A 13,405-nucleotide genomic window follows, 5' to 3' on the forward strand; every position below is an offset into this window, starting at 1 on the left:
TGAGAAACCTGAGAAAATCTGGACATTCTTAATATAATTAATACTTATTCTATAAATAAACTTCTTCCAGGATGAGGAATTTTGAGATTTGGCCAAGTCCCAATTTTTGCAGTGCTCAGATTCAGCTGAACCCTTAGGGGCACATTTACTAAGGGTCAAAGTAAATTCGAAGTGAATTTTCGAATTCAAAAACTTCGAATTTCAAAGTAATTTTTGGGTACTTCGACCATCGAATAGGCCAAAATTCGTTTCGAATTGAAAAAACTTCGAATATTCGACCATTCGCCACTTCGCCACCTTAAACCTGCCGAATTGCTATGTTAGCTTATGGGGACCTCCTAGAACCTATAGCCAATATTTGGCTATGTTTTTAGAAGTCGAAAGTTTTTTTTTTGAAAATCGCTCGATCGATTTTAATTTGATCGCAAATAGCTACATTTAAACAAAAAAAAACTTTGACTATCGAAGTTTTTTCAATTCACTGGTCGAATTTCGAAGTTTTAGCACTTCTGAAATTCGACCCTTAGTAAATGTGCCCCTTAGTGTTCATCCAAACTAAATCCAAATCTTTGAAGTCATGTGACTTTAAAACTTACAGCTGAATGAATTCACTTTCCAGATGATACAATTTGTTTTCGAATTTGCTCGAATTTGAACATGCAATATGCAAACTATGGATGAGACTCAAGTTTGGTATTCAGTCAGATCTTTTGAGATGGATTTGTTATTGTGCTGAATACAGACATTATACTTAGGCTATATTTATTTTAAAACTCCTCCAGAAGTTCCACATACTAATATTAGTACGTTGTCTAAGAGGCACACTCAGAAAATTAGCATTGTGCGTATGGAATTTTAATTGAAATCTCAAGTATTTGACATTACTGGGCCCTGTAAGGATCAGATCATTCATTCTTTCACACCTTGTCTAATTTAACTGTTATATACAGTGGTGGAATTATTTAGATTGTACCAAATGATTTGCCTTGAACTTTTAAGGAATCCACCTTTTTTTCATTTTCCAGGTGCTCAATGCAACCTCCTTGCCTGGGCTTCTCGAGAAACTTCAGGACAGCAACTTGCTTCTGGAAAAAATCATGAAGGGTCTTAATGCTTACCTAGAAAAAAAGAGACTTTTCTTTCCCCGGTATTATTTCCAGTAACTGTGTTTAATAACCTGATTTTTTTTCTTTAATCCATACATATTGGATGACTCAATTAATTCTAGATGGGAACTGCTGTCTTCTTTGCACTGACTATCCATTGGGTTAAATAGTGATTAGTGGCAGGGGAGGGCGGAGTCAGTGTGCTAACTGAGAAGAATAAGCTTGGTCACCTCTTCTTGCCTCCCCTGCAGAGATTCCGTCTATTGAAAGGAGATTGTCCTGATATAGTAACATGTACAAGACATATAAATTTAGGGAGAGGGTTATTTTTCTAAGTTGCATACACTGCACACAGATCACTCCTGTGTTTCAACTATTTTAATCTACATGTTATTGTACTACGGTTTAAAGAAAAGGTAAATGGTGCAAAAAGAGAGAAGTCATTATAATTATGTTTTACAGGATTTGCTAAATTGATTGTTATGTATATATATATGATACTCGTGCATTGTTACTTTCAGCTTTTTCTTTTTGTCCAATGATGAAATGCTGGAGATTTTGTCCGAGACCAAGGACCCCCTTCGAGTTCAGCCGCATTTAAAGAAATGCTTTGAAGGCATAGCTAAGCTGGAGTTCCTTCCCAATCTGGACATCAGAGCAATGTACAGCACAGAGGGGGAACACGTGGAGCTGATTGAAACCATTTCCACCTCAGAGGCTCGAGGGGCTGTGGAGAAGTGGCTGGTGCAAGTGGAAGATGTCATGTTGCGGAGCGTGCGGGATGTTATCGCTCGCTCGAGATTGGTACTGTTTGACTTTTTGTGGGTCTTTGTGTGTAACAAGGTTCCTGAGATATTCCTGTCTTGTTTGTGCTGCAATCTGTGCTCTGCTCCATTACACAGCCTTCACTTCCCTATTCAGAATATTGCACAAATTAAAATATATTAAAATGATTTTAAATTTCCATCAAACAATCCATTAATTTGTTGCTAAGGTCAGTATGCAGCTGCAGCAGTACCAAAGCCTCAAGTATCCTAAAGAAGAGCATTACATTTGGAATGACATTTACTTTTCTTCTTATAGGCCTACCCTGAAACATTAAGAAAAGACTGGGTGAGAGATTGGCCAGGCCAAGTCGTGCTTTGTGTTTCCCAGATGTTCTGGACTAGTGAAGTCAGTGAAGCCATCCATGATGGGCCACAGGTAAGGCCTACGGGCTTCATTATTTTATGCCAATGGATAAACAACTTTACACACTCACTATGTACTGTATATAAGTATATTGTAAGCAGGATCAGAGAGACATATCACAGATCAGTATATTTATATAGGTGAAGCTGAGGAGACACATCTTATCAATTCAGAACCCTAAGGCTAATGGCATATGCATCATTTTTTAGGCTGGCGGAGAAACCATTGTTCCTCACATGTTTGTGCATTGACGGGGCTGTAATACAGTTGTTACTATGCACACAGTGTACATGCTGCACATGCCATTAGCTAAATCCTTTGGGGCAGATTTACTGAAGGGTGAAGTGCCCGTCGCTAGCGTAAATTCTCCATAAATACAATCCGTAGGGGCATCGCCAATTTACTAACAGGCGTAGAGGACAATTCGCTAGCGAAAGAGACCGTCGCTAGCGCAGTTACGCACCCTATCGCCAGGGAAAGATCGTTACTCCGCTCGAATTTTACAGAGCGTTATCTCTTTCGTCAGCGTTTCTTTCGCCACCTTATAAAATAAAGCTACATCTTCCTCATTCTTATGTCAGTGACATCATATCCTTTATGCTGGAAAGTCATACAAGTTCTAAAAAACACTGGCGTTTTTTCATATTTTAAAGTGGGATCATCTTCAAAATTTGTGTGTTAACAATTTTTTTTTCCAATTTGAGGGGCATGCCACATTTGTTTTAGGGCGGGCTCATGTCTAGGCAATTAGAGGATCTCTATTGTCTTTATTTGTTGGATATTTGTAATAATAAGTGGCCACTTCAAGCATTTGCACCAACATCTCTAATAAAGACATATATATATGACCTATATGTACCTGCCCTATGCAAATTTACCTAAGCGTAAAAGCACTAACAAGTTTCATTAGGCTAAAACGAATGTTAGCGAAAGTTCTCTATGAAATGCTCGCAATGACGAATTAACGCTAGCAATACTTCACCAGCGTTTGTCTTCAGAGACACAACTTTGCATTTTAGTGAATTAGCGTAGTGGTAGTGAATTACGCCTGGCGAAGTGGAGCAAAGTGTGGCGGTGCATTCGCTGGTGAAAATTTGCCCTTTAGTGAATAGTTGCCTTTCTGTAGCCGGGTCTACTGACACAGGAAAAATCTTTTGGTTTTCCAGCAATGCTCCTATGACAGACTATTTTTATTGTATCCTCTTTTGGGCAGGACCCTCTTCACCTCTTATATCGGTGAATGCTTGATATAAACCCATTTAATTTACAGCACTGCAGATTATGTTTGCACTCTATAAAAACATGTTAATTATATTAATAATAACAGCTTATGCACTTAGTTTATTTGTAATTTGTATTTTCAAGGGCCTAAGGAATTATTATGACAAACTTCAGCTCCAGCTTAATGATATTGTGGAACTTGTAAGAGGAAAGCTGTCTAAGCAAACTCGCACCACTCTGGGGGCGCTGGTAACCATTGATGTACACGCACGAGATGTTGTTATGGACATGGTGGAAACAGGTATGTTTGTAATTGCCCTTTTACCAAAAAATAAATAGGGTAATTCAGGTCTAAAGTTTGCTCCAGTTTATGTAACCTATAGAAATCAGTGGGTGCCAGGTGTCATTTAGTCGTTTGCTGTTTGTGGGCCGGTTATTATGTGACCCCAGTAGTGAGACATGAGGTTGCAGGTCACCTTGAATGATGACAGGAGGTATTATTGCTGGTTTGTAAAAGAAATTGTGCTGAAGCACTCCGAAAATGGTGATTAATCTGTGTTTATTTGTGCCAAAAAACTAGGCAACATTTCGGGGCTCTTTTGGGCAGGAGGCTTAAGTGTTGCCTAGTTTTTTGGAACAAATAAACACAGATTAAGCACCATTTTCTGTGCTTCAGCACAATTTCTGGCAGTATCCAGTTCCCTTGGCAGTGGGGAAGCAGCCAGCACCTGACACTACAAAAAGCGGAGGTATAGTGGAGGCAACTTCATTTAGACTATTTGATTGCTAGTTTGTAAGGCTCTGGAGTGACTTGACATTAGTCCTTCAGTTGTTTGTTTCTGTATACCTCATTCTTGACCCTTTATTTACAGATGTGCAACAAAGGCTGGTTATTTTTGAAATCACATAATATGTTAATTAGCGATAGTTATCTCAGGGAAAGTGCCTGTGAGGGCATGATGAGTAGGGATGCACCGAATCCAGGATTCAGTTCGGTATTCGGCCATTTTCAGCAGGATTCAGATTCGGCCTAAACAAATCCAAATCCTTATTTGCGTATGCAAATTAGTGGCGGGATGGAAATCTCGTGACTTTTTGTTTTCCCCTTCCCACCCCTAATTTGCATATACAAATTAGGATTTGGTTCAGTATTCTGTCTAATTTTTCGCGGAGGAAATCCAAAATAGTGGATTCGGTGCATCCCTAATGATAAGGCAAGGCAAAATAAAATGAGTACACATGGTCACACTGGATCTGTATGCAAGTGGCACACGTGTTTCCCTGCTGTATAATTCTCTGTGGTGTTGGTCTTACAGATAAGAAGGTCCAGTATTACGGGGTTTACCCATAGTCAGACATCAGGTAACAAAGCCACAGGTCCCCAGTTATAGAATCTCTCTCTTTTCCAGGCGTCTCCCATGAGACAGATTTCCAGTGGCTGGCCCAGCTCCGATATTACTGGGAAAATGAGAACGCCCGTGTGCGCATCATTAACTGCAATGTAAAATACGCCTACGAGTATCTGGGAAATTCGCCGCGACTTGTCATTACACCCCTCACAGACAGATGTTACCGAACCTTGGTATGAGCTTTCTCTAAAGAAATCATCGCTTGCCAGTGACAATGTATCACTAAATTATTTTGCACATAACATGGACACATTATGTCACCTTAATCAGCATCCTATTTGCATTGGGTTACATGGTATAATTCAAGGTTCCCCAACGTTTTTTACTTATGAGCCACAGTCCAATGTTAAAAAAAGTTGGAGAGCAACAAAAGTATGCAGCATGTCCTGGGGGTGACAAATAAGTGCTGTGATTGACAATTGGTAGCCTCTATGTGAATGGGCAGACTGCAGGAGGCTCTGTTTGGCAGTGCAACTGTTTTTTATTCAACCAAAACTGGCCCCCAAGTCAGGAATTCAAAAATAAGCACCTGCTTTGATGCCACTGGGAGCAACATGTGAGCAAGTGATTGGTGCTTGTGATTATTCCATAGAGCATAAATTGCCGCAGTTCCTATTATGAATCATAATAATTAAAATTCTGTTAAAAGGAGAGTAACAATAGGGGTGACATTGCCATTGGTTGCTTTTGGGGGGGGGGGGTCCAAATGTATAGGGGGCCCACTGGGATTTCTGATTCATGGACAAATATGTTTTAAGTAGATAATTTTTCCCATGGTGTAAGAGGTTGGGGTGGCTAAACAGACTTTGTTCTAGGTGCCTAATGTCTAGTCCTGTCATATTCCAGATGTTGTTCCTGTAAAACATCTACTGCTTCTACCCTGTTCTTGCCCCTCTTTTCATTCTGTCTTACATTGGGGGCACTATTTTTGAAAAACATTTTAAGGGATCATCCTCCTGTAAAATAATATTGCTGTACAATAAGAAAATCTCTGGTACTGTATCATTCATGTATCATTATGTGCGTCCATCTGTGAAGCTGTGCAATATTTTTTTCATCCCAACGCTCTGCACATTTTTACTAACATCCTATGTGTTTATGTCTCTTAGATCGGAGCATTTTATCTAAATCTCGGGGGAGCTCCAGAGGGTCCTGCAGGTACCGGTAAAACTGAAACAACCAAGGACTTGGCTAAAGCTCTTGCTGTTCAGTGTGTTGTTTTCAACTGCTCCGATGGTTTGGACTATTTAGCAATGTCAAAGGTACTAGTCCAGAACTCACCCCCCTCCTCTCCACAGTTCCTATGTTTACAGTACAACTTGGACTTCACCTATCTGCTGTCTAGCAACCAATATGACAGTTTCCACTCATGAGTATACAACACTGCCTCAAATTTTAACAGAGAACTATTGTGAAAATGAAAATGTAATATAAGCTTCCTCATACTGAAGTAAGAACTTTCTAAATACAATCAATTAAATATTCTGCATTGTTTCTTAAATAATCAAGGTTATATTCACTATTCCTTTCTCAGCATCTGTTTGTGTCTTCATGCAGCAGTTGGGTGTTAGATATTCATTGACAGTTAGATCCAATATATCTTATAGGGGGGGCTCCTTTTGCCTAGAAGATGTATTAGAGGTCACTCTATTAATATCACCAGACATCATGTCTCTCTACATGCAGGATTTGTGCAAAAAGCAGTTCTTTTGTTAGATTTTGTTTGTACTGGAATCAGTTATTTGAGTGAGCTTTAATACATCTTCTAGGCAAAAGGAGCCCCCCTATAAGATATATTGGATCTAACTGTCAATGAATAACTGACACCCAACTGCTACATGAAGACAGAATGAAGAGAAACAGATGCTGAGAGAGTCAACATAAACTTGATTTTTTTCAGAAACAGTACAGAATATTTAACTTTACAAAGTTTCTTATTTCAGTATGCAATAGTTCCCCTTTAACTTAGGCACCATACAGTATTGCAGGGGAAGGCTTATGCCTAAAGTCTGTATACACCCTACTACTGTGTTTATAGCTCATAAATCTTGTGCCTTAATAAACATTTTGTATGGCCTGTGAGGTAGGAACTCAATCTACACACTGTGGTGAGGGACCTGTTCTTTAATCAATATATTAACATAAATCTACTTCCTCCTGCAGTTTTTCAAGGGCTTGGCGTCGTCAGGAGCCTGGGCATGCTTTGATGAGTTTAACCGTATAGAACTTGAGGTGTTGTCTGTGGTGGCTCAGCAAATTCTCTGCATCCAGAGAGCCATCCAGACAAAAATGGACCTATTCAACTTTGAAGGGACAGAACTGAAGCTGAACCCAAACTGCTTTGTAGCCATAACCATGAATCCAGGCTATGCAGGTCGATCAGAACTTCCTGATAACCTTAAGGTAAAACTCTCTCTGAGCAAAATACCAGGTTCTGACTGAGCCTCCTAGGATCCACCAGAGCTAAGAAAGAACTGGGGTCACCAGGAGATCCGCTGGTAGTCTGGCAGGACAGTCTGACCCTGCCTGTAATGAAAGCATTTCTCATATTCATATTTTCATCTTTTGTATGTACTTCACTGATTAAATTTACATTTTCTACACATTGTAGGTTCTTTTCAGGACGGTAGCCATGATGGTGCCCAACTATGCCCTTATAGCAGAGATTTCCCTTTACTCCTATGGGTTCCTTAATGCTAAGCCCCTCTCAGTGAAGATCGTCATGACCTACAGGCTTTGCTCAGAGCAGCTTTCCTCTCAGTTCCATTACGATTATGGGATGCGAGCAGTCAAAGCTGTTTTAGTAGCTGCCGGAAACCTGAAGCTGAAATTCCCAAATGAGAATGAAGATATTCTTGTAAGTATTCAACTGTTCTGACTGTTTGGACAGACCTGTAAAAAGAGAGAATTTTATGCATCAGATCCCTCAAGGCTTTGGATGCCAGTTATAAGGGCACTATGTCCACTATACACATTTGTAATAAAATCTGTAATAAAATGATGATGTCATACTAAGATGTCAGCATTGCTCTTTTTTGGAACGGAGGCCATAAAATAAAATAACTTTTAGTATGATGTAGAGAGTGATATTTTCAGACAATTTGCCCTAGAAACCATGAATTGATTTGAATGAGACTGGAATATGAATAGGAGAGAAAGACTAGTAATAAAAAGTAGCAATATCAATCAATCTGTAGCCTTACAGAGCATTTAATTTTTTAGATGGGGTCAGTGACTCCCATTTGAAAGCTCGAAAGAGTCAGAAGAAGAAGGCAAATAATTATAAGAAAAAATGATCAATTGATAAGTTGCTAAGAATTAGCCACTCTATGACATACTAAAAGTTAACTTAAAGGCGGACCACCCCTTAAAGGCTAATTATTAATGCAGTCTTTCTCCTGGGCTTCTGAAGCACAACAAAGAAAACCAGTGGACTTTTAAAGGAGAATTCAACCTTAAAGTGTAAAAACCCCTACCTAAGTGTTACCCTGGGCAAATGCCCCTGATGTTTTACTTACCCTCAGTGAAGATTCAGGCATTGGAGTTCACGTGCGCCATCTTCTTCTCTTCGGAAATCTTCGGAATGAGACCAGTGTGGCGGTGCATGCGCAGTCTGAGCAGTTTTCTGTTTCACGAAAACACACGAAAATTGACAAAGCGTCAGTCTCATTCCGAAGATTAACGAAGCGGCTGAAGGGGTAAGTGAATCTGCACCGAGGGGTAAGTAAAGAGTTAGGGGCATTTTCCCATAGTAACACTTAGGCTGGAGGGAGGGGGGTCTATGTAGGGTAGGGGGGTAGGGTTTTTTTTAACATTAGGGGTTGAATTCTCCTTTAGAGGAGAAATAAACCCTAAAAATGAATAGGGCTAAAAACTCCATATTTTATATAGTGAACTTATTGCACGAGGCTAAAGTTTGAGCTTGTCAATAGCAGCAATGATCCAGGACTTCAAACTTGTCACAGGGGGTCACCATCTTGGAAAGTGTCTGTGACACTCACATGCTCAGTGGGCTCTGATTGGCTGTTGAGAAGCTAAGCTTAGGGCTCGTCACTAATTATCCAGCAGAAAATGAGCTTCCCTGGCTGTAATATAAGCTGATGCTACAGGTTTGCTGATTATTAAATTCTGATGCTAATTGCACTGGTTTCTGTGTTGCCATGTAGTAATTATGTGTATTAATTACTAATCAGCCTTATATTGTGACATTTCTAGTCTATGTGTACTGTATATTGTGAGTGGTTCCCTAAGCTCAGTAAGTGACAACAGCACAGAGCATGTGAATCAGTGAATCAGCAGAAAAGAAGATGGGGAGCTACTGGGGCATCTTTGGAGACACAGATCTTTACTGCTAAAGGGCTGTGGTTGCCTTGGGCTGGTACAGAAGCACAAAACATCATGTACAACATTTCTACCTACTTCTTTGGTTAGGCTTTAGCTCTCCTTTAAGTAGATGTATGAAGCCCAAATTCTTAAATGTAAGAGAAAATAACACCGCACTACATAAGTATGTCATTATTAAACAGGGAGCAAATAGGTGTTTCCAGTAATGTGACCCTTTATTCAAATGCTGATATCTCTCAATGAAAAGTGCAATATTTTCACCACAATATTGGTTTCCAACACGCAGCTTCTTCGCTCCATTAAGGACGTCAATGAACCCAAATTTTTGTCCCACGATATCCCCTTGTTTAATGGAATCACCAGTGACCTGTTCCCTGGCATTGTCCTCCCAGAAGCAGACTACCAAGTAAGTACAGAGATCTGCTGAGTAACAGGGGCTGCTCCTTGATAGGCACAGGGATCCGTTATCTGGAAACTCGAATTACGGAAAGGCCGTCTGCCATAGACTCTTTTTTATCCAAATGATCCAAATTTTTTAAAAATGATTTCCGTTTCTCTGTAACAATAAAACAGTAACTTGTACTTGAACCCAACTAAGATATAATTAATCCTTATTGAAAGCAAAACCAGCCTATTGGGTTTATTTAATGTTTATATGATTTTCTAGTAGACTTAAAGTATGAAGATCCACATTACCGAAAGATCCGTTACCCGGAAAACCCCAGGTCCAGAGCATTCTGTATACCTGTACCTCCATATAATATAATTTATTTATTTAAAGGGATACTGTCATGGGAAAAAAAAATTTTTCCAAAATGAATCAGTTAATAGTGCTGCTCCAGCAGAATTCTGCACTGAAATTCATTTCTCAAAAGAGCAAACAGATTTTTTTATATTCAATTTTGAAATCTGACATGGGGCTAGACATATTGTCAATTTCCCAGCTGCCCCAAGTCATGTGACTTGTGCTCTGATAAACTTCAGTCACTCTTTACTGCTGTACTGCAAGTTGGAGTGATATCACCCCCTCCCTTTCCCCCCCCCCCAGCAGCCAAACAAAAGAACAATGGGAAGGTAACCAGATAACAGCTCTCTAACACAAGATAACAGCTGCCTGGTAGATCTAAGAACAACACTCAATAGTAAAAACCCATGTCTCACTGAGACACATTCAGTTATATTGAGAAGGAAAAACAGCAGCCTGCCAGAAAGCATTTCTCTCCTAAAGTGCAGGCACAAGTCACATGACCAGGGGCAGCTGGGAAATTGACAAAATGTCTATCCCCATGTCAAATTTCAAAATTGAATATAAAAAAAATCTGTTTGCTCTTTTGAGAATTGGATTTCAGTGCAGAATTCTGCTGGAGCAGCACTATTAACTGATGTGTTTTGAAAAAAAACATGTTTTTCCGATGACAGGATCCCTTTAATAATTTTTATTCAGTTATATATATACTGTATGTGCAGAAATTAAACCTTCTGTTCTCAATTTGTTTTAAACACAGAAAGGATTCATATCTTGGGTAATTTTTTAATGCTTGTAAAGGTTCCATATTGTTCCAAAAATGGATTCCTAATGGGAGGATATTATAGTAAAACACATGTTTGTATTTGTACAGAAATTACTGGAGTGCGCACATGAATGCTGCAGGAGGCACAATGTCCAGCCAGTCCCCGTGTTCCTAGAGAAGATGATACAGACTTATGAGATGATGATTGTGCGACACGGGTAAGCTGCCATTATAGCCCCCATACCTATAAGTCTGATCCTTATATGATTATTTTCTAAATATCTTTATGTCATCTTATTCAGCTTTATGCTGGTCGGGGAGCCATTCTCTGGGAAAACCAAAGTCCTGCACATTTTGGCGGATACCCTGTCTCTTATGAATGAACAGCAGTGTGATGAAGAGAAGGTCATCTTCAGGACTGTCAATCCAAAATCCATCACTATGGGACAGCTTTTTGGCCAGTTCGACCCAGTTTCCCATGAGGTATTAATGTTTAACTGTCTGACAGTTTTAAAGGGGTGATTTACCTTTAGGTTAACTTTATATTATGTTATAGACTGGTCAATTCTAAGCAACATTTTAATTGGTTGTCATTATTTATCTTTTATAGTTTTTGAATTATTTGCCTTTTTCTTCTGACTCTTTCCAGCTTTCAGATGGGGTTCACTGACCCCATCTAAAAAAACAAATGCTCTGTAAGGCTACACATTTATTGTTATTACTACTTTTTATCACTCTATTCTATTCAGACCCACTACTATTCATATCACAGTCTCTTATTCAAATCAATGCATGGTTGCTAGGGTTATGTGGACCCTAGCAGCCAGATGGCTGAAATAACAAACTGCAGAGCTGCTGAATAAAAAGCTAAATAAGTAAAAAACCACAAATAAAAAAATAAAACCAATTGCAAATTGTCTCAGAATATTACTCTCTACATCATACTAAAAGTTACTTTAAAGTGAAGCATATTATACTGTGTAACACTTGCTAAACATTTTTAATATATACATCATAGCAATGTTTCCTCTAATTCCTTCTCAGCTATGTGTGAAAAAAAATTATTTTGTGCACGCACTTTAAACGTTTGATCGCATTTTTTTAAAACTGTGTGTGCAGGTCAGAATAAATGCAAAAATGTGTTTTCACACAAAAATGCTTTGTGTGTAGCACTATTTGTTGTGTGTGGCATCACAATCTGTGTGCGAGAGCACAGCTTAGAGGAAACATTGCATCAGCAAAGTTCAAAGCTGGCCATAGACTCAAAGATCCGCTCGTTTGGCGACATCGCCAAACGTGCGGATCTTTCCCCCGATATGCCACTAACGGCATGGCTATATCGGGGGTAAACCGAACATTCAGCCGTATGGTCGAACGATCGGATTACGATACGCCAAGGGGCTCTGTCGGGTAAAAATCAAACCTTCCTGATCGATATCGTGGCCAGATATCGATCGGGAAAACCCTTCGGAAGCCCCCATACACGGGAAGATAAGCTGTCAAATTGGTCTAAACGACCGATATCGGCAGCTTTATCTGCCTGTGTATGGCCACCTTAACTCGTGTTCCTCCAACTTGTGTGTTCATTTTATTCCCAACATATCAACATATCATATACTGGGAGTTGTAATTCAGCAACTGGAGCCGCAACTGAAGGTTTGCTGTGAGACCCACTCTTTGCTCTGACCCTGTGTTTAGTGGTAGCACAATATTGCATATTCTTTAATGCTGAAGATCATACTTTTCCTTTGTTGGTTGCAGTGGACAGATGGGATTGTTGCCAACACATTCCGGGAATTTGCGTTATCGGAGAGTTCAGAGCGTAAATGGGTGGTGTTTGATGGTCCCATTGACACGCTGTGGATAGAAAGTATGAACACTGTCCTAGATGACAACAAAAAGGTGAAATATTTACCATTGTATTTTATGGAATAACCATTTTTTGATGATTTTAAAGGACCTGCTACATGTGCATTTCTGTCTGTTGCAGCCCCTTGGCCTATATTTTCAGTGAATGGAGGCTGCATTTTTGTTGCCCTCAAATTGTCTATGAGATTTTGTTCATAGAAAAAAATGAGAGGGTGACCGTCAGGGCTCACATAGCCTGGGAGTACCAACATTCTTATTGCCTGTTTGCTCCCAAGCTGAAATATTTATTTATTTGTCTGGTTCCTACCTCAGTTTTGATAGTGGCCAGCAAAGTAGGAATATTCAGTTGCATTGATGCAAAAAAACAGATAATTTAATCCCTACATAATTTAAGAAGTCTGCGTGCCAATCAGATCTTTACTGCTAAAGGGCTGTGGTTGCCTTGGGCTGGTACAGAAGCCCAAAACATAATGTACAACATTTCTACTTAATTCTTTAGTTACACTTTAAGAAAGAACTAAAGTTTAACTAAAGAAGTAAGGCAGAACATTGAACAATATGCCCAAGGCAACCGCAGCCTTTTTGCAGTAAAGATCTGTGTTTCCAAAGATGCCCCAGTAGCTCCCCATCTTTTTTATTGCAGATATATAATGTACATGTCACCATTTAAGGCTGATTAGTGAATAATTCTGATACATGGCAGCTCAGAAACCAACAGAATTAGCATAAGAATGTAATAATCAGCCCTGTAGCA

The 13,405-nt window shown here is 39.5% G+C and overlaps 1 protein-coding gene across 3 annotated transcripts in view; it reads left to right on the forward strand.

Moving 5' to 3' along the window:
• Window positions 1-13,405, forward strand: part of dnah12.L (dynein, axonemal, heavy chain 12 L homeolog) — a 95,077-nt gene that overhangs the window by 24,302 nt on the left and 57,370 nt on the right. For all 3 annotated transcript variants that reach the window (XM_018240378.2, XM_018240379.2, XM_018240377.2), the window contains 12 exons: window positions 1,026-1,147; window positions 1,628-1,910; window positions 2,190-2,309; window positions 3,663-3,819; window positions 4,928-5,100; window positions 6,037-6,189; window positions 7,091-7,330; window positions 7,539-7,784; window positions 9,558-9,677; window positions 10,891-11,000; window positions 11,085-11,265; window positions 12,544-12,684. In XM_018240378.2, coding sequence (XP_018095867.1) covers window positions 1,026-1,147; window positions 1,628-1,910; window positions 2,190-2,309; window positions 3,663-3,819; window positions 4,928-5,100; window positions 6,037-6,189; window positions 7,091-7,330; window positions 7,539-7,784; window positions 9,558-9,677; window positions 10,891-11,000; window positions 11,085-11,265; window positions 12,544-12,684 — 2,046 coding nt within the window. The remainder of the gene's footprint in view (window positions 1-1,025; window positions 1,148-1,627; window positions 1,911-2,189; window positions 2,310-3,662; window positions 3,820-4,927; window positions 5,101-6,036; window positions 6,190-7,090; window positions 7,331-7,538; window positions 7,785-9,557; window positions 9,678-10,890; window positions 11,001-11,084; window positions 11,266-12,543; window positions 12,685-13,405) is intronic.

This window comes from Xenopus laevis, chromosome 4L (assembly GCF_017654675.1).
Source record: "Xenopus laevis strain J_2021 chromosome 4L, Xenopus_laevis_v10.1, whole genome shotgun sequence".
Classification (NCBI taxonomy): domain Eukaryota; kingdom Metazoa; phylum Chordata; class Amphibia; order Anura; family Pipidae; genus Xenopus; species Xenopus laevis.